The 26,991-nt window shown below is 41.5% G+C and overlaps 1 protein-coding gene across 1 annotated transcript; it reads right to left on the bottom strand.

The window, feature by feature from the left end:
• Positions 1-1,985: 1,985 nt before the first annotated feature.
• Positions 1,986-26,617, bottom strand: LOC125888497 (uncharacterized). Its single transcript, XM_049575880.1, has 5 exons — positions 26,599-26,617; positions 16,247-16,411; positions 9,807-10,794; positions 5,268-5,509; positions 1,986-2,092 (listed from the first exon to the last, which is right to left on the bottom strand). Exons 2-5 carry the CDS (start codon positions 16,404-16,406, stop codon positions 1,986-1,988), a joined length of 1,497 nt encoding a protein of 498 aa, XP_049431837.1. The 5' UTR covers positions 16,407-16,411; positions 26,599-26,617.
• Between the last annotated feature and the right edge of the window lie 374 nt (positions 26,618-26,991).

The raw sequence follows: 26,991 nt of genomic DNA on the forward strand, positions 1-26,991 counted from the left end.
TGATGCTACGTCTTGATTGGCCAGTCTGCATGCAGGGGCGAGATTTAGCGCAGGGTTAATTTCTGATGTGTCGATTGCAACAGTTAACGCTAATTTATCTGGCAGCTGTGAATTCAGTCAGGACCACTCAAGTTAAAGAAAATGTTATTTCTATTTGCAGTATCATATTTGGTGGTATGGCTCTGTTCTGGGGCCTCTCTGCCTTTTCCTCGGGCCTATGCAGAAAGCCTAAGGCAGAGAGAGCACACCTCTCTGCCCTTCCATGCGCCTACATGGAAAGCCTAAGGCAGAGAGAGCACAACTCCCTGCCCTTCCATGCGCCTACATGGAAAGCCTGAGGCAGACAGAGCAGCAGCAAAGACCCCCCGGAACAGAACAGAGCAGCATTAATGACAAGGAATACGCCATCAGGAATACGTCCTGAATGAGATTTGCAAATTGGTTGCATAGAAAGGAATGGTGTGATCTATCAGCTGACTCCCTTCCATCAGTCAGCTGATCCATCAGTTGATTTGGCTGCTTGAGATCAGCTGATGTAGCTGGGGTGTGAGCTGAGCTTGGCATCGAACTAATGCTATGTTAAATTTCTGTGCAAACTTGTATTTTGTCCAATCACCGCAACTTTTCTGCAAATTTGACAAGTCATCACATCGTCTCATCCGCATGATGTCACCCAACTCACTTCCTTGTTTGTAGTTGTGAAGATGCATGTGCGACACAAATGTCTGACATTTACCAACAAAAATGCCTTGATGAAAGTTGCCTTCAGCTTTTAGTGAATTTTACAATCACTATTTCATTGCTAAACACCTAAAAATATTTTTTTTAAGGAAAGCTGCTCTGAATTTAGACATTTTAGGCCACAACAATCCCAAAAAAAGTCAGTGAAATCCTGCTGGGACTGAACATAATAGCTGATAAAAACCTCATCATGTTGAACTTGACAGTCTTTAACTGTGTCAGTTTGCTGTTTGCTGCTGAGCAGGTGAAGTTCAGTGTCTTTTTACAGCGTCTTCTCTGAAAACAACACTATGAGGGTGCTGAGAGTGAACCAGGGAAGTAAAGTTGTGGCTGAACAGATAAACAATGAGCTGAAACTCACCATAAAGCTGAGAGGAGCTGCAGGTTGAGCTGATTACTCACGGAAAAGTCATACAAATGTGTGTGTGTGTGTGCGTGTGTGTGTGTGTGTGTGTGTGTGTGTGTGTGTGTGTGTCTGTTTAAATCTTGTGACCTTGACCAGTCAGAGATTAAATCCTGTGCAACAATGACAGTGATTGACAGCTGTGGAAACAGGGAGTGAAAGTGTGTGAGGGATTCTTCGGAGGATTTGTTTCGTTGTGTTTGTGAGCTGATCTGAGCTGTTTAAGTCCACTCAGCTCTGCACTAACAATAACCTTATTCACACACACACACACACACACACACACACACACACACACACACACACACACACACACACACACACACAGGGGTTGTGGGGTCTATTTCCTTCAGCTGCAGAATATCATGGTAGTGACCGAATTTCAAACCTGAACTGGTTTTCCTTAACTTTAGATTTTGGTTGGATTTCTGTCGGTTTGGTTGACGTTAAACATTCAGTTTGAGGTGGAGGGTCATGACAGCCTGACATCACCAAACCAAGTTACAAATGGAACCTCTCAACAATAGACTACAACGTGCAAAGATGAGTGTCAGCAAACTGACTTTCTTTTCACGAAAACCTAACATGCCAACTAGTTTGTTCAGAATCAATATTGACGTGACAGCTGCTTAAACAGAAAGTCCCACACTGAAAATGCCTCCACAGTGCTCTGCTTTACGGTCGTTGTCTCAAACTTGAACGATTGTGATAAATGTTGTTAAACAACCTTCTGATGTACTCATTACACATGAGACACAAACTGAGGCTGAATGGAAACAAATCATAACCTAACAGTGTGACTGGACCAGTTCTTGTTTTACTGTAGGACCCCCCAGACTCGTCAGGGGCCCCAGCACTGCAGAGGGCCGTGGTGGTGTTTAGGTGGAATAGAGGCTGGTTGTTTCTGCTGCTGTTTGTCTATGAGCTCATGTCCTGACTGACTGCAGACTGAACACACACACACACTGTTTCTTTATCACTCTCAAGCTTTACTGCACTCTACTGTTTCTTCACTGCACTCTACTGTGTTTCTTCATTACACTCTAATGCATTTCTTTACTACACTCTACTGTGTTTCTTTACTGCACTCTACTGTGTTTCTTCATTACACTCTAATGCATTTCTTTACTACACTCTACTGTGTTTCTTTACTGCACTCTACTGTTTCTTTACTGCACTCTACTGTGTTTCTTTACTGCACTCTACTGTGTTTCTTCACTACACTCTAATGCATTTCTTTACTGCACTCTACTGTGTTTCTTTACTGCACTCTACTGTGTTTCTTTACTGCACTCTACTGTGTTTCTTTACTGCACTCTACTGTTTCTTTACTGCACTCTACTGTGTTTCTTTACTGCACTCTACTGTGTTTCTTCACTACACTCTAATGCATTTCTTTACTGCACTCTACTGTGTTTCTTCACTACACTCTAATTCATTTCTTTACTGCACTCTGTTTCTTCACTACACTCTAATGCATTTCTTTACTGCACTCTGCTGTGTTTCTTTACTGCACTCTACTGTGTTTCTTCACTACACTCTAATGCATTTCTTTACTGCACTCTGCTGTGTACCTTTACTGCACTCTACTGTGTTTCTTTACTGCACTCTACTGTATACCTTTACTGCACTCTACTGTGTTTCTTTACTGCACTCTACTGTATACCTTTACTGCACTCTACTGTGTTTCTTTACTGCACTCTACTGTTTCTTTACTGCACTCTACTGTGTTTCTTCACTACACTCTAATGCATTTCTTTACTGCACTCTACTGTGTACCTTTACTGCACTCTGTGTTTCTATACTGCACTCTACTGTGGACCTTTACTGCACTCTGTGTTTCTATACTGCACTCTACTGTGGACCTTTACTGCACTCTGTGTTTCTTTACTGCACTCTACTGTGTTTCTTCACTACACTCTAATGCATTTCTTTACTGCACTCTACTGTTTCTTTACTGCACTCTACTGTGTTTCTTCACTACACTCTAATGCATTTCTTTACCGCACTCTACTGTGTACCTTTACTGCACTCTGTGTTTCTTCACTACACTGTACTGTGTTTCTTTACTGCACTCTACTGTTTCTTTACTGCACTCTACTGTGTTCCTTTACTGCACTCTACTGTTTCTTTACTGCACTCTACTGTGTTTCTTCACTACACTCTAATGCATTTCTTTACTGCACTCTGCTGTTTCTTTACTGCACTCTATTGTGTACCTTTACTGCACTCTACTGTTTCTTTACTGCACTCTACTGTGTACCTTTACTGCACTCTGTGTTTCTTTACTGCACTCTACTGTGTTTCTTCACTACACTCTAATGCATTTCTTTACTGCACTCTACTGTTTCTTCACTGCAGTCTACTGTGTTCCTTTACTGCACTCTACTGTGTTTCTTCACTACACTCTAATGCATTTCTTTACTGCACTCTACTGTTTCTTTATTACACTCTACTGTGTTCCTTTACTGCACTCTACTGTGTTTCTTTACTGCACTCTACTGTGTTTCTTCACTACACTCTAATGCATTTCTTTACTGCACTCTACTGTTTCTTTACTGCACTCTATTGTGTACCTTTACTGCACTCTGTTTCTTCACTACACTCTACTGTGTACCTTTACTGCACCCTACTGTGTTTCTTTACTGCACTCTACTGTGTTTCTTCACTACACTCTAATGCATTTCTTTACTGCACTCTACTGTTTCTTTACTGCACTCTATTGTGTACCTTTACTGCACTCTGTTTCTTCACTACACTCTACTGTGTACCTTTACTGCACTCTGTGTTTCTTTACTGCACTCTACTGTGTTTCTTCACTACACTCTAATGCATTTCTTTACTGCACTCTACTGTATCTTTACTGCACTCTACTGTGTACCTTTACTGCACTCTACTGTGTTTCTTCACTACACTCTAATGCATTTCTTTACTGCACTCTACTGTGTACCTTTACTGCACTCTACTGTGTTTCTTCACTACACTCTAATGCATTTCTTTACTGCACTCTACTGTTTCTTTACTGCACTCTATTGTGTACCTTTACTGCACTCTGTTTCTTCACTACACTCTACTGTGTACCTTTACTGCACTCTGTTTCTTCACTACACTCTACTGTGTACCTTTACTGCACTCTGTGTTTCTTTACTGCACTCTACTGTGTTTCTTCACTACACTCTAATGCATTTCTTTACTGCACTCTACTGTATCTTTACTGCACTCTACTGTGTACCTTTACTGCACTCTACTGTGTTTCTTCACTACACTCTAATGCATTTCTTTACTGCACTCTACTGTGTACCTTTACTGCAAACTGTTTCTTTGCTGTTTTCACCTGTTTGTTTTTTACTGCCCTCTCCTGTGTTTCTTTATCGTCCTCTATTGGTTCCTTGGTGTTAAGAGGTGAACCCCTGCTTCACACTTCATGACATCATCTCAGAAATGATCCTTTTCTGATCAATCAATAACCACCTTAAATTTTCATCCCTTCCTTCATCAGTTTCATAGTAAAGCAGCAGTTCTCCAGTCAGTCCCCTCCACAGCTGGACAATCACAGGAACTGTTTATGGGTCTAATCAGAGTGATCAGGCCTGCACTATGAGACTGTATTAACATTCACCTTATCTGAAGCTAACACACAGAAACAAACTGGCATTCCAGCTCCATTAAATCACAGTGAGCCTGTTTTTCCAACAATGTATGGCTAACAGATTTGACCTGACTGTGTTGTACACTTTATCTCTCCATACCTCCCTATCAGCTTCACACCAGTTATTACACTAAATAATGACCCATGTGTTTTGGTATGTGTGTTAAATACACTGTAAGCTCATGTTAACATGTCCAGACATGAGAAAGCTTGATTATAACGTCTGCTCTCGTATCCTGAATCCCTCCAGCAGCACCAGGCAAACATTACACAACTGGTACACACACATCGTCTTCCCCTCAGGATGAATTGTGATAACTTAATAATCCTCTGACTTTCCATGACGCACCATCACTGGGTCATCATTTTATTATATATCTAACACTTTGGCTTGTTTAATATGAAGAGATTTTAATCTACTGCAGCTGACAGACTGTGTGTGTGTGTGTGTGTGTGATGTGTGCATTAACTGACCTGAGGGTGCGGTGACGTGGATGGTGTACTGGCCCTTCTGAGTGTAAAAGGTCTTCACGCTGGTTTTTACTGCGGACGATGACGTTGATGAGGATGAGGCGTTAGGGGAGGAGAAAGAGGAGGTCACAGTGACTTTCTTCCTCTCCTTCTCAATGTGCTTCATCAGCAGGGCGGCCATCTTGTCTCCTCTTCCTCCCCGTGACAAAGTCTTCCTCAGCAGAACCGCCTGGGCCTCCCTCAGACTGTTACAAACAATAAATACACACATATTACATACACAGAAACACACATAATATACAAAGTATACACTGAAATATTACTGCATTTGGTATAGATATGGTTACATTAGTTACTTTGTAACTTTGTTTGGTTAGTTTGGCAGTTCGTCTTTGGCTTCACCACACAGCTCTTAAAACAACACAGTCATCATCAACATGAACTGACTGGTATGACGGTAAGAATGTTCTCAGATGGAGGGAGTATGAATGTGGGCCGGTTATTTTCTCTGTGTGATAAACTGTGTTTCTGAAAGAATGATTTAAAATGTCCTTAAATAGTCTGATGAAAAGCAGCTCGGAGAACAAACAATACACATCAATCTGCACTGATAATGAATACACACTCAGAGACACCCTGCAGTCTGATGAAAGTCTATTTTTCATCTATGATCTCACATGTTACAGCTGCTGGTTTGTTTAGAGAAGCTTTTTATTAGTGAGTTACACAATGCAGAGGTGGACGGATAAAACTGAAATCCTTTGAGAAACTGGTTTCTAGAGGACCAGAACTATCATATTCGAACAACATGCTTATGTTCTAGCAGGCAACTCATATTTAATTCATTACATCAGCTTTATATTGCTCCAGGAGTTTGACAGAGTATAAACCAAACCTCCAATCTGGCATGAAATATGTCAACAACTATTATTGGATGAATTGTGATGAAATGTGTTTAGAGCATCCCGGTGTTCAGAGGAAAATGTTGGCATTGTTTGTTTCTGCAAACCACAGATATATTTGTACTTCTCATACGAATCATATCAATGCTTCATAGTATTTGGGCTGACTTTGTCATCTGGAGGTGGAGGCAATGGTGGATGGTGGGTCACCGAGGCAAGACGCCTGCCAAGCTGGAGACCTCTGCAGACCAATATCCGACACCACAAAACCAAAGCACCCAACAGGTGGATGTTTTTAGCAACTTGTAGCTGTTTTTCTAGCGGGGATTATGCCCCCATAACTGGGTATTTTAAGCCAAAACACGACCTTTTTCTGACCATAACCAAGTGGTTTTTGTAAATTAGATTTGTAAGTTTCATAAGTATTATATTAACGTTTCCAAAGTGATGCAGTATATGAGCTGACTTTGTCATCAGGAGGTGGAGGGAATGGTGGATGGCGTGACACCGTCATGACATGCCTGCCAAGCTGCAGACCACTGTTCAAGACCAACAACAAAAAGAGTTGGGTTTCCGTGAGTCTTCACTGTGCTTCCAGCAGCTTTTTAGGCACCAAACATGGGTGTTTTTACCAACTTGTCACTGTTTTTCCAGCTGGGACTGTGCCCCCAAGTGTGAGAGTTTTTAAGGTCCTCTCCATATTTTTCCAGTGGCTCTTTGGTCACCTACACATGGGTGTTCTCTTAGCAATTTATCACTGTTTTTCCAGGCAGCACTGTGCCCCACATGTGGATGTCTTATTCCGGTAAAGTTTTAAAGTACCTGCTACATAATAATGTACAAATGTAACATGTCCATGGTTTGCAGAAATGTACCAGTAAGACCAGTTTTTTTTAGGCAACTGGGTTCTTTGTAATCCATGTTCACCGTGATTGCCTAACGTTGGCATACTAACATACTACACTAAAATGTTAAACATGATTAAACATAAACTGCCATTTACAGAGTCTTTGAGGGCGATTGTAACCACTGGGATTAAAAAAATATTATTGTGACAGTATATCATGTCCAGGTAGCCACAAAACTGCAGAAAATATGATTATGTCTATCTACCATCTTTGTTTGGATTACAGAAAAGGTCACGACTTGAAAAACAGGTTAAAAATCATTTTTAATGTTCAGCAGAGAGAATATTTTGTCATCAGGACAGTGGGTTAAACACCAGGGACCATATTCACCAACATTATGAGAAGACTCTCAGAGAGCTCCTAACTTAGTATAAAATATTTTAGTGGGGAGCCCTAATTTAGGAGCGACTCTGAGCAAGGACGGGACAGAGACTTTTACCTTAGTGAGGAGGTGTAGTTGACCCCGTTGCTAGGTATGACACATTTTTTAAAAAGAAGTGACTGGTTGTCAAAGACACACCCTTCAGTGAGCCTATGAGGTGGGGACACTCAGGGGAAATTAAGTGAAGTGCTGACAGTGAAAGTGTTGTCATTGTTAGTGTGATCCCTCTGCTGATGGAAAGTTGAGACAGACCCAAGTCATCACTGCTGCACTGTTGCATCGCTCCAGTTTTCCAAATATCTTATTGTTGTGATCATTTTATAGAGTTGTTGTGTTGTGCGGGAAATGTGAGTGTATCCCAAATCAGATTGACCACAAACATTATCTCTGCATGACCTAATCTGTAGCATCTCATTAACTCACTGTCATTCAGCGTTTGGAGAATATTTCTCCAACCTCTTTGTGTTTCCACCATTTTCTCCCGTTTAAGAAACCCATAAACCTCTTTAAAGTCCTCCTGCCTCCTCCTAAGTTTTTCACCTTAGGAGCTCTCTTAAGGGCTGAGATGCTTTGTGAATAACTTCCATCTTTACTTTAGTCTTAACTTTAAGGGGAAATTCTTACCATTCTAATGATTTTCTAAGAATTTTTTTTTTTTACAAGGAGCAACTCTTTGGACTAGGACATTTGTGAATATGGCCCCCGGACATCCACATAAGGCACACCACCACCCAGTGTCAGTCTTCCCACAGTCCGTCCTGACCCTGGCTCTGACCGCTGACCTCCACGACCTTTGACCTCTGACTCGGGGTTGTGTTGATTGTTTACACTGAGGAGAGTTTGAGAGAACTCTGCTTTCACACACTGACAGAAAACTCTTAACACATCTTCTGAGATCATTTACTGCAGTAAAAGTTCTAATACCACCCTGTCGAAATACTCCACCACCAGTAACAGTCCTAAAAATATGTATCAGCACAATGTACATAAAGTACCTAAAACAAAACTATGTATGTTGCAGTAAAAAGTTTTCCTGGTGTATCTGAGGTCTAAGTGTCATTTTACTGCTTTAGATGTTTAAGATTATGCACATTTTAACTCCTTTATATGCTGTTGGGTAGTTTAATCTACAGCAATGAATCATGGTAACTGTCTGACAAGTCTTACTCCCTGTTGCCAGTAGGTTGTGCAACCACTGTGATACCTATTTGCATGTTGATGCTTTCAGGCCTGGAGCTTTACAATAAAACAAGTCAGATTTGGGGCACATTAGACAAGGTACACAGAAGTTACAAAACTTCCTGTTTTGTGGCAAATAAGGCGTCGCCATGGCAATGTCCTTCAATGTAAACTCAAAATCTAAACAGGTAAGCATCATCAAGTCTTTCGACCACCGTACATCATTTGTCCCACACAGCATTCAGCTCCTCAACAAGCTCTGATCGCAGGTCTGAAACTGGCACTTCTTTAACTTAATGTTCTTTATATATTTATATATTTCCACTTTGTTGTCTGGTTTTTTTAAATCCCATATTCATTAATTCATTCAGTCATTATTTGTAACTACTTATCCTGGTACAGGGTCGTAAGGGGACTGGAGCCGTTCCCAGCTGACACTGGGTGAGAGGCGGGGTTCACCCTGGACAGGTACCCAGAGTATCACAGGACTTTTATCCCAAATTATTTATTATAATCATTTACAGACTAAAATACACTTTAATTCCATGTGTCCACAGCAGCCTGCAATGTGTGTGTGTGTGTGTGTGTGTGTGTGTGTGTGTGTGTGTACAGTACAGTATGTACCTTACAGTATTTACAGTGTATTATCAGGTGAAGAGCACCACCTGCAGTCTGAACAGAAGAATGCAAATTTATTCTCGTGTTTCCAACATAAATTCTGTCGCTGTTTTCTGGTGTTAAACTTTATCTTTCTTATTTCAAGCACAAAAAATAGAGATTAAAATGTCTAAATATTGTAGAATTTGACAGCTTTTGAAATGAAGTATCTTATTACATTTGTCTGACAGCTTGAGCTACTTTATAAATAAAGATGTTTGGACACAAAACATGAAAACAAACAGCTGAATTAATTAGTCAGTTAATCTATTTACAGAAAATGTATTGGCAACTATTTTGAAGTACATTTTCCTGAGCATACTTCTAATTTTTTATTCAAGTAATAATGTCAATGAAGGACTTTTAATTGGGTTAGTACAGTAGTATTTGTACAGTGTAGTATCAGTAATTGAAAACTTCCTCCACCACTGTTAGTAACTGCAGCTGACTGACAGATAAATGTAGTGCAAACAGAGTGAGAAAAGAGAAGAGGAGCAGAGAGGAGTTACCTTACCTCAGAGGCTGCTTCTTTGCTCCTCCAGTCTTCACCTCCTCCTTCTTCTTCTTCTCCACCTCCTCTCCCGTCCCACCATCATCCACCTTTTTCTCCGACCTCTGCCCAGGATCAGACCCCAGATGAAGGCCGTACTCTTCACCAGGCTCAGCGTTCAACTCCAAGTTCAGTCTGTCCTCAGCTTTAAACCTCCACTCCAGGTTTGGGATTTTAGAGGCCGTTAATCTTTCCACCATCTCAGATTCTGAGTCAGACTGTTGGGTTAATCTTTTATCCTCTGGTTTAGAAGTTTCGTTTAAATCTAGTGACATCTTTCCCTTAGTGTGAGACCAGGACAGAGACTCCAGCTTTGGGGTTTTGAAGGCGTGTGATTCCTCCTCTTCCTCTGCTTCTGATTTTAACTTTGGAGTTTCTTGTGTTTTAAGCTCTGTGATGCCGGCTGTGACTTCTCCTCTCTCCTCCTCACTGTCTCCTGTCTGCAGCTGCAAGTTGTTGAACTTGGGTGTTTGCGTCCTCTCGGCTCTCCGCTCCACCTGTGGTCGTTTTGGGGAGGCTTGGTTCTCCTCCTGCATTAGAAGCTCCTTCGAAACACCTCCTCTGTCCTCAGCTTTAGTTTCAGGTTTTACTCTAAACTGTCCAGACTTCTCAGGAGCAGATTCTGGGATCTTTGCATCGCCCTGCTTGTTGTGGGTCTCAGGTGCTGGTTTGGGTTTGCTGGTTGTCATGAAGGCAGGAGGCGTTACCGTGACAGCAGGACCGGAGCGAGCTGAGAGGACTCTGGTCTTCCTGATGGCGGGGCGTTGAGCAAGTCTGGCGTCTCTGTAGGAGGTGAAGGTGAGTTCTCGGTGTGGGACGATGCTGGGAGGAACAGACGAGGTCAGCACTGCAGAGGAAACCTCACAGCGGTTACCGTGGAAACCCCGTCGACACACACAGCGGTTAGACTGCCGGCACAATGCGCCATTTTGGCAACGAGGAACACACCTGGCTACAGGAGGAGAGGAGACAAGGAGAAGAGTGAAGGAAAGGAGAGGAGAGGAGCAGTTATTCTAGTTTTGTATTTTTCATTTGTTTTTATTTGTATTTCATTTTTCATTTTTTGTTTTCAGTTCACTTTAGTCTCAGTTAGTTCCCAGAGGGTTTGTTTGTTTCAGAGGTGAGGAGGGTTGACAAAGAGAGGAGAGAGGAGAAGGCACAAGGAGAGGAGGGGGGGAGACAAGGAAAGTAGAGGGGAGAGGAACAGCTTATTTTTAGTTTAGGTTATTTTTAGTGAACTATAATAGCCTTGGAGAGGAGGAGAGGGGGAGAGGAGACAAGAAGGAGGCAAGGAGAGAAGGGGAGAAGAGGAGACAAGAAAAAGAGAGTTAACAAGGAGAGGAAACAAAGGGGAGGGATGAGGAGAGGAGAGAAGGCAAAGAGACAAGGAGATGAAGACAGGAGACAAGGCAAAAAGACAAAGAGAGGAGAGAGGCCAAAGGAGGAGAGGAGACAAGGTGTGGTGAGGAGGAGGAGGAGGAGGAGGAGGAGGAGGAGGAGGAGGAGGAAGAGAGGAGACAAGGAGAGAAGGAAAAGAGTTAACAAAAAGAGGAAAAAGGGGGAAGAGAGGAGAAAAGGAGACAAAGAGAGGAGGAAAGGAGACAAAGAGAGGAGGAAAGGATAGAAGAGAGGGAGGAGACAAGGAGGGGTGACAGAGAGGCAAGGGGAGAGGACACAAGGTGTTGATGTTGAGTGACGACATAATTAGTTACTAAAAACCTGCACAGGACTTAAAAAAATGGACCTGACAGACTGTGTGTGTGTGTGTGTGTGTGTGTGTGTGTGTGTGTGTGTGTGTGTGTGTGCTTCCAGACTCCCAACCAGCTTCCTTCTATCAGAACAATGTGACCAAACAGTAAAGCTTTACTCTGTGGGCGCTGAGCCCAGTGGGACTTAGGTGTGTGTATGTGTATGTGTGTGTGTATGTATGTGTGCGTGTGTGTGTGTGTGTATGTGTGTGTGTAAGCCTCCAGACAGAGAGCGTAAATCTGTTTCCATTCACGAGTTTCTACTCTCTGCAGGACATTCATAGCCGAGCTGTGTAACCCTGAAAGAAACCACTTGGATCTGTATAAAAAACGAAGCATCTTTGAACAGTGTGTAGTTTCTGAAAAAACAACATCCTCATACGGGGACTATGGGTAATTGTTAACAGTCATGAGTATGTAATAAAGTATAAAACTGTTTATTTCGATGCCTGAAAATACAATAATAAAGTCTCAATGTCCTCAAATGAGTTCTTTCAAGATAACTTAGCTTGTTACTACTACTAAAATTAGTCAACTTTGTACGCCATGTTAAATGCTTGATATACGACTTTCATTGCCCAATAATCCGAGGTCTCTGTTGTCATATTTTGTGTGTCATAATGTTTCACACTGGTTCAATGGGAGACAGGTCTGGACTGCAGCCAGGTCAGTCTAATACCTGCACTCTTTTGCCATGGGCAAATCTGGATGGTTCCTTTCCACTCTAGCCAAGAGGACACGACATCCATGATGGACTCGTCAAGACCACGGCACACTTTTCCACTCTGTGTCAAGGATGTCACACAAGCTCGGGCCCTGAGACGTCTGCTGTGCTTCTAGATGTTGTTGATGTCTGGCTTTCACTTTGCATGGTAAAGTCTTAACTTGCATTTGTAGATGCAGCGATGAACTGTCTTTACTGACAGTGGTTTCCAAAGTGTTCCTCAGCCCATGCAGTAATATCCTTTATACAGTCATGCTGGTTTTTAAGGCAGCGCTGCCTGAAACATCAGTGGACGCTGCCATTTAAAATTGGTTTTCAGCCTTGCACCTTAAGACCTAAAACCATTTCAGAACGTTGCAGAGAGAAGTTGCAGCAGTGTGAACTGGCCGGTCAGAACTCCACTCAAGCCGGCTGATGATCACCTGCAACTCAGCTACTGAAACTGGCAGCGGCTGGTTTTAGAACGTAAAGCACTTCACCTGTTTCATTAGCCGATTGACTTCTAGTGAACTCCGCAAGTCAAAATGACCACAGACGGCGTGTTCGCTTGCTGCGGCAGGTGCTCCATCCCCGCTGAGCTCTGCTGGTTGCTGCTGCTGCTCGCTGTATGTGTTTATCTAGTGCCTGATCTAGCTGCATTGGTGTGAACCAGCAGGTTTTTACGACGTTGCAGAATGGTGCATTGCAAGTACTTGCCTGTTTGAACTCGTCTCGCCGTGAATCTTGGGTCTGAAATGGGCTTAAGACGCAGATATTTCTGAGTATACTCTGAATCCTTTGATGATATTATGGATTGTAGATGTCACATCCTTAAATTCTTTTCAACAGTTTGTTGAGAAACGTTGTTCTAAAACTGTTGGACTTTTTGTCCACACTATTTCTCACAAATTGACCATATCTGCTTGTGAACAATTGAACCTTTCAAGGGTGCCCCTTTATACCTATTAATGACACGATCGTTTGTTACCAGTCAACCTCTTCACCTGTGAAATGTTCAAAACTGGTGTTTTTTGAGCATTCCACAACTCTCCCGGTCTTTTGTTGCTCCTGTCCTAACTTTTTTGGAACATGTTGCAGGCATGACATTCAGAATAAGTGTATATTTTGCAAAAAACTTTCATCAGTTTGAACATTGACCAAAAGAATTTATAATCCAAACAAAACCAAATGGAATAAGTCACATCCTCTCGGTCATACTCAATAACCAGCCTGTAGAAAATGTAGAACAATTTAAGTACTTGGGCACAATTATTGATCAGACATTAACATTTAATAGAAACTCAGAGAGCATTTTCACGAGAGCCAATCAGTGCCTATTTATTTAATCAGAAAGCTGAAGAGTGTCAGTGTTAAGGAGCACATACCTGAAACAGCATCGAGAAGCCTGGTTAAAAGCATTTTATAATTTAACATTACAGCATGGTGCGGCAACATGAGTGCACGGAGCAAAAACAAACTCTCTAAGACTGTCAGCAATGCAGGGAAGGTGATTGGCACGTCACAGGAACAACTCAGCAATATATCTGATAAAGCTGTACGCAGGAGATGCCTCACATCAATTACACTCACAGTTGGAGCTGTTCCCATGTGGGCATCAATTTAGGGTCCCAAGAACTTCACTATTGTATCATATCATTAAATTGTACATATTTAATGGTGTATTGTGTTGTGTGTTGGAAAAAGTGGTCAAGTTGTCCTGTAGGATCACTGGTGTTACTTTGAATAACGTCCAGCATCTGTATGAAGCGAGGGTCACCTGTTAAGCTTAGCCCGTTGTCTCAGACTCTCAACATCCCCTTCGTGTTTGTGTTTCTATTAGGGCGGAGGTTTTGGCTCCCTAAATGCAGCACAAAGCGTTACAGATCATCTTCTGTCCGGATGTACTGTTGCTTATTTTAACAAGCACCCTTTATGTCCATGATTTATCCCTGACAGTGTGTGATACTGGACACTTGTGTTACGTCTGTTTTGTTGGACTCATAACTACTGTCTATATCTCAAATTGCCCCTCTGGGACCATAAAGTGTCACCTTACTTTACCTTTAAATACTTTAACTACATTTTCCTGATACATACTTTTACTGGAGGAACATTTTCAACACAGGACTTTGACTCTAACAGAGCAGCATTAGTACTTTTACTACAGTAAAGGATGTGAGCGCTTCCTCCACCACCAGAGAAAACACAAAGAAGGCACAGTAATATTTTATTAACTGCTCACTGGGTCCTGAAATAAACAGAAACAGATCTGACTTGTGTGTGCTTCACTGTCAGCTCTCCATGTGGAATATATAAACTTTAGATCCAGTGTGGTAACCATAAAGTACAGAATCACTGTAAATCTCTTAAGCAGCATTGATCCGGTCATAAATCCCGCTCTGCGTGTGGACTCTGGAGTCCACCTTTGAACCATGAACATGTGACGCAGCATCAGTCTGCTGTGTATAAAGTCACATCTGTAGTGACTCAGCAGCTTCACACTCAGGATGGATGTGACAGCGCCCGACTAACCTGCTCCACGTTGGAGGTTTGAAGTTCTTACAGCAACAGTACTACAAAATGTGATATACATGGGCAGAGCCACATTTTTAGTATTTCTCAAGCTGTCATATGGACATTTTAAGTGTTTTATATCAGAATTGTGCAACAACGAAGAGTCATAAGAAAACTATGTCTTGAATTTTCATCGACTAACACGTTTGGAATTTTCGTCAACTAAAACTAGACTAAAATTATGAAGGATAAAAATGACTAAAATGTGATTAAAACTCATAAGCATTTTTGTCTCAAGACTAAGACTAATTCTAAAATAGCTGTTAAAATTAACACTGAACAGAAGCAGAATTTGTGTTTGCATAACAACCATAGCCAGCAATATCAGCGATTTTGAGCATATGAGAGTTTTATAGCTATTCTGTATATTGTGGTAATGAGAATTACCTCACAAACTGAAATCAAACATTTCCTGGAATAACTGGAATAATAAAAATGCGTGACTCACATCCATGATTGAAACTCGGATCATGGCACAAAACTCAGATCATGACATATGGATTGTCCAAGTGGTGTAGCTGTAGGTAGCTGTCCAAGATGGCTGACCTTTTCACCCACACACATCTCACATCGACGCATGACTAACATCATGTATTGACACACCCCACCATCACAACTGAATGGCAACGCAGTCCAAAGCTCTCTGATTGGATGATCTTACAGCAGTGCACTCTGGGACTCGTAGTTGCCTTCTCTCCTTCACTTGTTAAGGAAACAGTCTTTGACTTTTTGTTCAATAAAAGTAGAATTTAAATGTGTGATTTAAACAGAATGACTAAACTGTTTCACTGTTTATAAAATAATTTAAAAAATAAATAAAATTAAATGACATGCAATTTATACATAATCAGCTGACACATGTGACCTATCCAGCCTTTTGTGATGCTTTTATTCTATTCAGAAAGTAAAAGAACTTCAAACTAAAAGAAATCTGATGTTTCTGAGATTCAGGTGAGTTTTTACTGAGGAGCGACAGCAGTTTCCTGTTAGAGGAACTTTGATATCTGCAGCTGCTCCGCTGTTTTACTACAACATGACTGCTGCAACTGAACACAGATGAAAGATGAAAAAAAAATACAGATGTGGTGAAAATGTGTTTGAATAAATCATACTTTGATTAAATCTGTTGGACAAAACAGAGTTATTGTCATCGCAGTGTTTGTTTTCTTTACATTATATTAGTTTGAGAAGAAAAACGTAAATTCACCAGACTTTCAAATAATGACCAGTGGTGGAGGTGGACGTACTCAGATCTCAGATAACTAAGTAAAATACTATTACCACAGTGTAGAGATACTCTGTTACAATTAAAGGTCCTACATTCAAGTTAAATGGCCACACGGCATACCAGCCAATCATAAGCCTTTGTAGCGCTGTACCTTCATGTCTCAGGAGCCATTGTGAGTCCCGAGCAGTGAGCCTGAGGTTTGATTCAGAGTGGGACGACAAATGGTGACAGCAGTCTGTACTCACGTTTGGTGCATCGTCTGGTTCTGGGTGACAAAGTCCAGCCGACACAACACCGACCACCACAGACATGAGGACTGCAGACAGACAGACAGAGAGTGAGTTATAATTTTCATTCTCTATTTAGTTTTTCTGGTCTTATATTGTTAATAATTTGGCATGTTCATTATTATAACCGTCACCAAGAAAATTAAAAAATAAAAACATATAATTTTTCCCTAAATTAGTGAACAGACTGTCCAATAGTTTAAATAACAAATTAAGTCTTTTATGTTCCAGATAACAGTGAAAATACTGCCTATCGTGAACGCAGCATTGTACGCACGAGAGCATGATCACATCAGTGGCAGCTATCAACAAAGCAGCATGGCTGAGAGAAAGAGGTCGAAGGTGTGGCTCCATATCTCAAAGTTTGATGCAGACTACGCTCGCTGCAACATTTGCGACGCAAGGCCAGCTACGGAAATACCTCAAACCTGAGGAAGCACCTGGTCAAGCACAAGGTGTTTTTAAAGGCTGACGACTGCACAGTATTTGATAGCCTGAAAGTTAAGGCTACTTCTCCCAGCGTTAGCACACCTGCAGCTAGCGGCTCGTTGTCATCTGCAGCCAGCATCGAGGCAGAAGAAGTGGGATTAACATGCGATGATGACGACGGTGATTAAGTGGGGCATCAGCTACATCGGTTCCAGGTAATTAATAAGCTTAGTGTTTAAGATGATTGGGCTTTGTTCTGGTCATTCTAACGTTAGCTTCACATTTTAACTTGCCTTAGTTATCATTATCAGCTCGGTTCCTCGTATTCTCTATCTTTAACGTTACACTCCCCAACACACATTTTTCCCAGAGGGGAAAGAGGAGGAATAGGAGGTAGTAGGAGTGGGTTTATTTTGTGCAATAAAAAGAACTGCTGCATAGTCAATTATATAGGCTACCTTTTGATATTATGTTACAGTGTTAGATGTCGTTTTATCCTGTTTGATACTGAGAAATAAATGTTAGTTTTGACAAAAAAAATTCTAAATGAAATATCCTTTATTACCACACATACAAGCAAAAAAAGTAAACAGGTACCGTTGCGTACCGGTACCGATTCCCAGGTACCGGGTATCGGTACCGTATCAGTTCAAATGTGAAAGGTACCCATCCCTACCACGGAGGCATGTGAGAAAAGTTTTCTTCGTGAATTCACCGTAACACGAGATGAGTAACTGATATACAAATGATCGTTTTTCATTTTCAACCTATAGCCTCTCTTACAGTGCCTGTTGAAGGCGGGAATATTGCTATATTCTGTTACCTCATCATTCTGTATGCAAGGCATGATCCCGTAATGGAGGATTTGACGATGTGTTATGTACATGACCCACTATAGGAGATTTAAAAAGCAGCTGCTAGCAGTTAGCAGCTAACTCAAATAAGAAGAATAGCGGTCCAAAAATGCCTGCAAAGTGGGAAAACAATGAGGTCCAGGAGCTCCTTACCCTCCGAGCAGAGGACAAGATCAGCCACCATATAACAGGGACAGTAAATGATAGTTTATTGACATGTCAGGTCACTGTTATTGTTTATAAAGTGCTGCTGACGTGTGTTTTCAATGTCACATTAGAGGCCGATGCTGCTGTGTTACATGTCACACCTGTCACGCATCTTTTGATTCTGCAGTGGAATGTTAGCATGATAACTCAGCCGTTTGCTTGTGTAAAAATGCAAAGGCAACATGAACAAATAAACATCCACACTCTTAACCAACTGCATACTGACTCCGCATATGATGGACTTTAAAATGTGTTGTTTTATACAGAGCTTGCACAGAGGAATCAGTGCTTTCCCAGAGTCCCCATGCCATCTAGGAAACCTTCCAGAAAAGCACCAGCAGCCTGTGGCTGTTTCGGACGGTTATTCTGCAGTAAAACACTTTTAACAAGTGGATTTTTTTTTTTTTTTGGCCATCTGGTGGAGATTTGGAGCTTGTGTTCTCTGTGAAGTTATCGATGGATTTAAAGTTCCTGTCATCTGCTCCTCTCACATCGAGACCAACTGAAGTCTGTTTCCACTTATTAAACAGCTGCTTTTCTCTGAGTGTTGTGTTTTTATTAAAAATGTGTGTTTGACCTTCTGGGAAAAGCAGTTAATTAGCAGATCAACACTGGGTCGGACTACCTCCCACACCCCCACCTTCAACAAAGTGACTTCACAGCTGTGTGTAACAGGAAGTGTGTGTGTGTGTGTGTGTGTGTGTGTGCTCTTGTTTGAGTTTCACCTCATTTATAAACATGAGGCTGATCAATTAACTTTATTTACAACGTTAGAACACAAAATGTTGCCAGGAGGGAGACACAACTACATCTTTAATGCATTTACACTGTTTTAAAAAAGAAAATCTGACAGATTCATCCGGAGACTAAGTGTTTACACATGTTGAAAGTAAAACCTAATGACAGATTTTAAAAAAGACCCAACGAGCAGAATCCAAACCGATTACGCAGTATTAAAACGGGAGCAGAGGATGGAGAGCACTGAGAGAAGGGTGTGTTTTTTAAATGCAATGTGGACTCAGCTTCTCTGCAGAGGATTTAATCATTACTCACAGTGTACTGGGTGTATTGTAGTAGCAGAGGAGGCCCCACTTCACTCACTGACACACCAAGACCCGTGTGTGTGTGTGTGTGTGTGTGTGCAGATGAGTGTGTCAAAACAGAGTTTTAGCATTAACACACACACACACACACACACACACACACACACACACAGTATTAAACCTGTATACACACAGACAGTCTGGTCAGAGTCCCAGTCTGTGAAATCACTCCCTATTTAATATAAAGAGCATCAACATCAACCCGCCGCCATCTGAGTGTCTGAATCTTGTTGTCCGTAAATTTATATTTTTTTATACACCGTATATGTTCATTTTTGACCCCTGATTTGCTCATTAGTTTTAGGCAAATTTCAGACAAAACCTAAATGATATTTTTGTGAAATTCAAGTTATAATTTGTCTTTTAATTTTCACGTCTTCAAATGCTTTCTGAGGCTACAGCTGTCTTTGCTCCGCCCAGTCGCCAGAGGAAAATGTTCTGCAAACTACAAATACATTACACGTTACATCATTTCTAAAGTGACAAAGTTTTTAGTGACACAGTGTCATGACAAGTGATTGTTCTTTACCAAGATGTCGCTGTATTACCTGCCGGGATAGAGGCACAAGAAATGGCTGTTCTTTACTGTGATGTCGCTGCATTTCCTGCTGCATAGTGTCGTTAAAAAGCGGTTGGGTTTTTTTTACAGACATTGCTGCGTTTTCTGCTAAGATAGTGGCACGAAAAGCAGTTGTTTTTTACCGAGACGTGGCTGCATTTCCTGCCAGGATAGTGTCATGAAAAGGGGTTGTTCATTACCAAGACATTGCTGTTTCCTTCTGGGATAGTGGCACCAAAAGTATTTTTTGTTTTTGTCTTGTTTTTTCCTTCAGGGTGGATTTTCATTTCCAGACTGTTACTAATGTGATGCTGCCACTTTAAAGAATACTCAGACGATTTGGGAGTTATGCCATTTCTCTATCATTTTCATATTGAGACAACATGATCGATATCTTTTTTGTGTCTGTACGTCCAGTGGCTGGGTCTCAGCGGTTAGCATTGCGGCTTAGCTTAGCGAATACAGTTGAAGTCTATAGGGGGTCAGTAGCCTACTCGGTAAAAGTTAACAAATAAACGTTACAGAAACCCTGAAGCTGGCATTTCTGCACGTGCACTTAAAATAAACATGTTTAAACATTAATTTGAAAAACGAGAGTCCTTTTTAGTCATTTTAGAAGAAGTTTGATACACGGAAGTATAGTGTGTTTACGTCCTGCGCTGTGATCCACGGAGGGATACACCGGTGAGCAGGCACTGACTGACAGCGTAGCCTGTAAACAAAATTCAGCTGTTTATTTAGTCTAGCAATATCTCCGGACTACAGTAGCTGCAATGGACGACTTTGAACGCGATTTTGAAGAGTTTCTTGTAGCGGACACAGACCCAGAGCCATACCTGTTTGAGCCGTATACAAATGAGGAACTCCAGGTGGATGGATGCTGAGCAGGCGAGAACAGAGGCTGAATCCTCCAAGGCAGCAAAACAGCAAGGGGTTGAGGGGAGACAGAGGTCAGGGGAGGATTGGTGGTGTAGCTGCGGGGCTTGCCAACCTATGCCTATGGAGGTGGAATCATTTTGCTGCACAGAATGGGATTCGGCGCTACCATCGTTGGGGACGCTAGAGATATATCATCAGGAAGAAAACCGCCGCAGAGAGTGCATGACAAGGAGTGAAAACTTTGCAGCAATCACTAATCCTGGCGTGATTGAAAGATTTTTTCATGTTCCTAACTGGAAAAAACGCCCCTGCCTGCAGGAGCTGATGGACAGCTTTCAGTCGAGTGAGTAATATCGCTTTATAATGTACATTTACAGTGCCTTTTCATCTAGCCTGTAGGTTTGCCTTGAATGTTTTTGCAAGTTGCAATAATATATTTTCGAGGCATGATCGTCCGTGTCGTCTCTTTGTTTGCTTTTACCGAGTGACCTAGTGTGCCTGTCCCAGAGCCAGCTGCAGCTGTTGCTCACCGGTGTATCCCTTCACGCAGGGCGTAAACACACTATAGTTCCGTGTATCAAACTTCTTCTAAAATGAGTAAAAGGAACCTCGTTTTTCGAATTAATGTTTAAACATGTTTATTTTAAATGCACGTGCAGAAATGCCAGCCTCAGGGTTCCTGTAATGTTTATTTGTTAACTTTTACCGAGTAGGCTACTGACCCCCTATACACTTCAATTGTATTCGCTACGCTAAGCTGCAATGCTAACCGCTGAGACCCAGACAGACAGACACAGACAAAAAAAGATATCGATCATGTTGTCTCAATATGAAAATGATAGAGAAGGGCATAACTCCCAAAATCGTCTGAGTATTCCTTTAATAACACCTACATACATACATACATACATGTTGATGACTATTTTCAGTTCAGTTCAGTCTCTGCAGATCCAAACATAAATTAACACCCAAGACCTTTAGGGAGTGGTGAAGGAAAGTTTCAAGTTTCAATTTAGAGAGGGTTAATGTCCCTTTGCACCAAAAACAAACAAACAAACAAACAAACATGCAAAAAAAACAAGCTGAGATCATTAGAAATACTGTATATTAAAAGTTGGTTTTAGCAGCGGGCAAAGATGTCGGCAGTAAAACACCTCTGAGGTCATGAAAAGCCTACTAAAAGATGCAAAAAGCTGCTGGAGGTCTTTCCTTGGCTAGTTTTTGAGTGCTTTTGTCACAGTTTCTCAGTGAACAGTGGTTAAAGCTCACACAATCAGCGGTTCGCTCCTTTGAATGAAGGCGGTCACTTCAGATCAGGTTTGAACGAGTTCACAGATGCTCTCTTGTTCTGCTCACTGAAAGTCATTGTGAGGAAGAAACACTTGTGTCAGCAGAAAGTTCTCAAAAAACAGCGTGTCGTCTGTGTTCTGCTCAACAACACCTTCAACTTCAAATAAAAAGTCTGCCTTCCTTTTTCCTGTGAGAACACTGACCGCTCTGTTGGCTCTCACTTTTCATCTTCACAGATGAAAACAGAAGCTCACACTTAAGATGCTTTATGACAGATCAAAACTCTGTCTGTTCTGTTTAAAACTGTGAAAATAAAAACAGCTGTCCATGGCAACAGGTCGTTGAAAAACAGCCATGTTTGGGGCCTAAGAAGCTGCAGGAAATCCAACATCCCCTCCACCTCCTGATGACAAAGTCAGCTCATACACTTCATCACTTGAAACATTACATTAGACCAGACCGGTACAATCGTGTAGTTTGCAAAATGTCAAGGCCATGCCCCCATCAGGGGAACTGAAAACCAAAGATCATATAGATTTCAAGGCAATTGATGTGTCTGTCTTATAATTTTGACAAGCTGTATGCATTTTTTCTCTTGTTAATCAACCATTTGTTCTACTGACATGCCTGATAATTGTTTTGCAACCTTGCCTGAACCTGAGCGTATGCATTACCCGAATAAATAGAAGGTAATCGCCATCGTGTCCCTTTAGGCTTTCCCGTCCATGTTGATCAGTGACCCAAAAGGGGACACAGCCTTGGCGATAGCCCAGTGCCAGTCTTGTCTATGTGTATCACTTGATACTAGTGATGTTTCAATGGTAACACAACACAGCACTAGATTTTAAATTAGTGGTACTGGGAATATATTTAATGAAGCGTCCGACATGTTTTGGGATTTTTATGAATATATTTTTAACAATCTAAAACAGCGTTTACTGTAAACTTTTCCAAACCATTTCCAGGCCTGGAAAACAGTTTTTCTAACTTCATAACTTTTCCAGGAATTTCATAACCGTGGGAACCCGGCATATACCTCCTCCAACACTGCCAACCTGTAAGATATGGCTTTGTGACTTTTCCTGTAAAAGTGATTCTGGTGCTTATTCAGACCGACATGTTAGATAGTCTTCAGATTAATGTGAAGGGGTGCTGAGGTCAGGAGGTCCATAAACTTTCAGCATATCTGAAAGAGTCCCCTGAGCACAGCCAGTCCTCACAGTGACACTAAAAACAAGTCAACAGTCCAACAGGACTTTGAAGTCAGGGAGGACTCTTTCCTCTTTTCACACACCCATACAAACCTCTTTAAATCTGCTGTGTACACACACACACACACACACACACACACACTTATAGTTTATAAGCCCAGTCAGTCAGTTCACAGGGTTTAGGATTAGTGCGTGTGTGTGTGTTGACTTTGCATCCATCACTTGACTGTCAGTCAGACTTGCACTTGACGCTGCTTACACACACATACGCACACACACACACACACACACACGCAAAGAATTTCACACATTCCTGAGGTGTCTGCAGTCTGACACACCTGACAGATGCTGATTGGTCGGATGCTTTCACACACAGGTACAAAAACAGCTGGAAGGTAAAATTTCTCTTCAGGTGAACTTGGTAATGACTGTAATATCTCAACGACAACTGGACGGATTTAACTTATTTCAGATGTTCATGTTCTCCAGAGGTTGAGTGATACTGACTTAAATTAAAAATGTAATAAAAAGATCGATATAACAAGGCTATAACATGATGAAGACTTTTCTTTTCTTGGTTAGTAGCAGAGAACAGCAGAATGACTGTAGAGAACTTTAACAGTCAGAGAGCAAGAAAACGCAGCTGATTCCAGAGTATCGATACTGCAGAAAATGAGTATTGAAACCATTTCAAATATTCAGAATCGATATGTATTGATATGTCAGTCTTTCTGATCAGACTGGGGGCAATGGCCAATATTTTGGTAGATCAAGGGTCTCATGTAGACATTGTATACACACAAAACGAGGCCCTAAACAGGTGTACACCACGTCCCGTATACGTCCTGTGATCTATAAAAACAGACATAATAGGAGAAATTTTGACCCATTTTGGAGATGGGACATTGGGAAAACAGATGGTGTGGTGGAAGCCTGATTGTAGAAATATGGTGCACATCATTTTTGGCTTTTGTTCATACATACATTTTTAGTATAGATCCTGCACATTGTTTTATGAATGAGACCCCTGGTGTAGCCAGCAGATATTCCAGCCAAGACTTCCTCTTCTCTACGCAGCTCATTTCGGCTAATTTTTTTTTTTTTAAAAAAAACAACAACAAATATCTGCATACGAATGCAGATACATTTTAATATAAAGATCGTCGTTTTTATTTCTGGCGATTGCATGTAGACTTCAAAAATCATAAATGTGGTGTTCATGAGTGAAGATTATCTTGCTTAACAAAACATGTAAGTGTCATAAACGTTGATTTGCCACAGAGCTTATTTTCTGCAATAATCCAAAATCCATTTGAAAACCCCATCAGCTTTTTGACAAGGGAACCAGTGCAATGCTAACTTCTGCATCGGACCACAGAAAACACACTTGAATTTGTCCGAAACAGAGCGAGCATTCGTAAGAAACAAAGCGTCATGTGACCATACCTATAATGCAGCCTCACAGCTGCTAACATAAATCTGGTTACATGAAGTGGATTTAGACTGGGATCAGTTTTCACCAGTGACAACCTGCATTGGCACCACTGAACAACTGCAGACATACAGCAGATGTTAACGACGGTCGTAACAGTCCATTCCATGGATCTGGATCAATTTATCAGTTCAATGATCAACAATCCAGTATCATCGATGCAAAGTGAAAACATCGATTCATATCGTCATCTTTAGATTACGCCTTTATTTTAAATTCTGCATCAAACAGCAGCAGGCAGATGGCAAACAACCAAGAAACAAACGATGAGGATAGCGTTATTTACTCGGGAATAAATACGTCAACAGACAAAGCACTGTGTAAACAGTGTCGGTAAGGGGGTGATCACACCTACAAGGAGCACTAGAAACGAATAACAAATGAAAACAAATGATTCCCTATGATATGGCGCGTCTGACTGGTTTTCAAGCATTTTTTATGACGAGCGTCTTTCTGGCGTCTTTTTAGACGCGCATTCTTTTTCTGGCGTCTTTTTAGACGCGCGTTTGTAGAACACTGAGAATTGAAATAATCTCAACTTTTGAGCATCAGACACCAGCAGTACCATTTCGTCATTGTCGTACTTGGCCATGGCAGCCAATCAAATCCATGGAATCAAGCAAGAGGCTGGCTTTGCTATCACGTCAACTTCATTCATGTTTTGTTGTTGAGAGTAGGTGAGGTAAATTGTATAAACACAATGGCAATGCAGTGCAACGACGAATGGTTCATCCTGACTGTTTATAATTACGAGGAGCTATACAATCCCTCAATACCTCAGTATAGCAATAAGCACCGGAGAGCACATGCTTGGAGCTGTGTGAGCAGCCAAGTGAATTTGTCCGGTGAGTACAATGTCATTAAACGTTACTACGACGATAAACATGCTAACATTAGCTAGCTAGGTTAGCTAGCTAGATGGCTAACCCCCGCTCTACAAATGCTCCTCGTAAGGAGCGCTCATTGAAAGGGGCGTTTCAGTCATTTCATCAAGCGTCTTTGAAGCGTCAGCGTTTCTAGCGCTCCTTGTAGGTGTGATCGCCCCCTAAGGCATAAAACTTTTTTTTTTTATGATATTTTTTCGGCCATTTCTTTAGCCATTAATTGATAGGACAGACAAGCATGAAGGGGGGAGAGAGAGAGAGGGAGTAACATGCAGCAAAGGCTGCTGCGGCAACAGCCTTGTACATGGGGCGCCTGCTCTACCACTAAGCCACCGACGCCCCCTAAGACATAAAACATGACATAGCTGCCTGGTGGTGTATCTCGCTCCACTATGTTCTCAGTACAGCAACATTAGCTACTCTGTTTTAACAATGTTTGGCAGAAAAAATGTGCATGCATGCTGAAATTCAATAAGATGTTCTGTTGAGAGATGCAGTGACTTAAACCAAAGGTAAGTAAGAAAAATAATAACAATATGTATAATTCATTAAGGTACGAGTAGAGGAAAAAGTCCGCTAGCTGCTAGGCTAATTCATGTGATGTGAACATGCTGAAGTCGTTGTTTTTATTTTTTATGGCCAAAAATAAAAAAGAAAGGGGTGGCAGCTTCTTTTGTAACAGACTGTGTTACATGGGCAGATAATATCATCTCATATCAATCACAGGCCCCTGAATCAAACTGAACAGAAACCGTATCATGACAGACTTTGTTATATCGGCAAATATCGTATCGTTGTCCAAAGTATCGTGATTAAACCAGTGATTTATACCTCTAATGTTTACGTGTTATGATATCTGTCTGTCTACTTATCTATCCATCTATGTTTTCAGGAGCATTGACCATCACCTGATTGTAACCAGTAAATGATTTAATGGTTAACTGGGAAAAAAGTTGTATTTTTTACAGTAATTTAGCAGTTACATAAGAACTTCTTGACATATTGCTGCACAGGAAAAATATAAAACTTTTATCTTATCTTAAATATTATCATGTATATTACATGCAGTCTGTAAGAAGTGCTGCAGACACTAAATCATAAATAGATGACCTGATTGATGGTTTTGTTTGTTTTTACGTCTTTAGCTATAAAAACAAAACTCAGTGAGGTCCTTCTTCCCCAAACTTGACATGAGTGTGTTCAGCAGGTTTTGGACCATTTAACAAAAAGTCTGTGTGAATATTATGGCACACATACAAACACTGATTGCAACCAGGGTTCAGGGTGTTAGATGTATGTGCTGCTCACCCGTTCAAGGGTGCCCTCCTGCCGCCGAGCTTCTCCCCGGATCTCCTCACCGCCGCCGGCTGCAGCAGGGTCGGTGTACCGGTGCTCTGCCTCCTCCTCCCTCCGGACTGCACGCCTCCCTCCTGCCGCTCAGGGGGATGCTGAGCTGCGGTGTGAAGAGTTAAAATCCAAACGCACCAGAGAGAAACCAGCATGTTTACAGAGCTGATGATGATCAATAGCTTACTGATAATCAATCAACACTGACTGATGCATCGCGTGTATCTGCAGTTCACTGAAAGTGTCGGACCTGTGACTGATTGAAAGTTTGACGCCACTCACACACACTTGTCCGGCCTCTTGCTTTATTGTCCTGTCAACCAATAGGAGCAGACAACAGCTGCTTCCCTGCTC

This window comes from Epinephelus fuscoguttatus, linkage group LG5 (assembly GCF_011397635.1).
Source record: "Epinephelus fuscoguttatus linkage group LG5, E.fuscoguttatus.final_Chr_v1".
Lineage (NCBI taxonomy): Eukaryota > Metazoa > Chordata > Actinopteri > Perciformes > Serranidae > Epinephelus > Epinephelus fuscoguttatus.

Bases quoted from the DNA above. Each gene is read 5' to 3' on its own strand.
- LOC125888497 (XM_049575880.1), bottom strand. From the start codon at position 16,406: ATGTCTGTGGTGGTCGGTGTTGTGTCGGCTGGACTTTGTCACCCAGAA. The intron at 10,795-16,246 runs GTACAGCGCTAC...CTCCTCCTGTAG, and splicing joins ATGGCTCCTGAGACATGAAG to CCAGGTGTGTTCCTCGTTGC. The intron at 2,093-5,267 runs GTCAGTTAATGC...GTGTGTGTTCAG, and splicing joins CCACGTCACCGCACCCTCAG to TCTGCAGTCAGTCAGGACAT.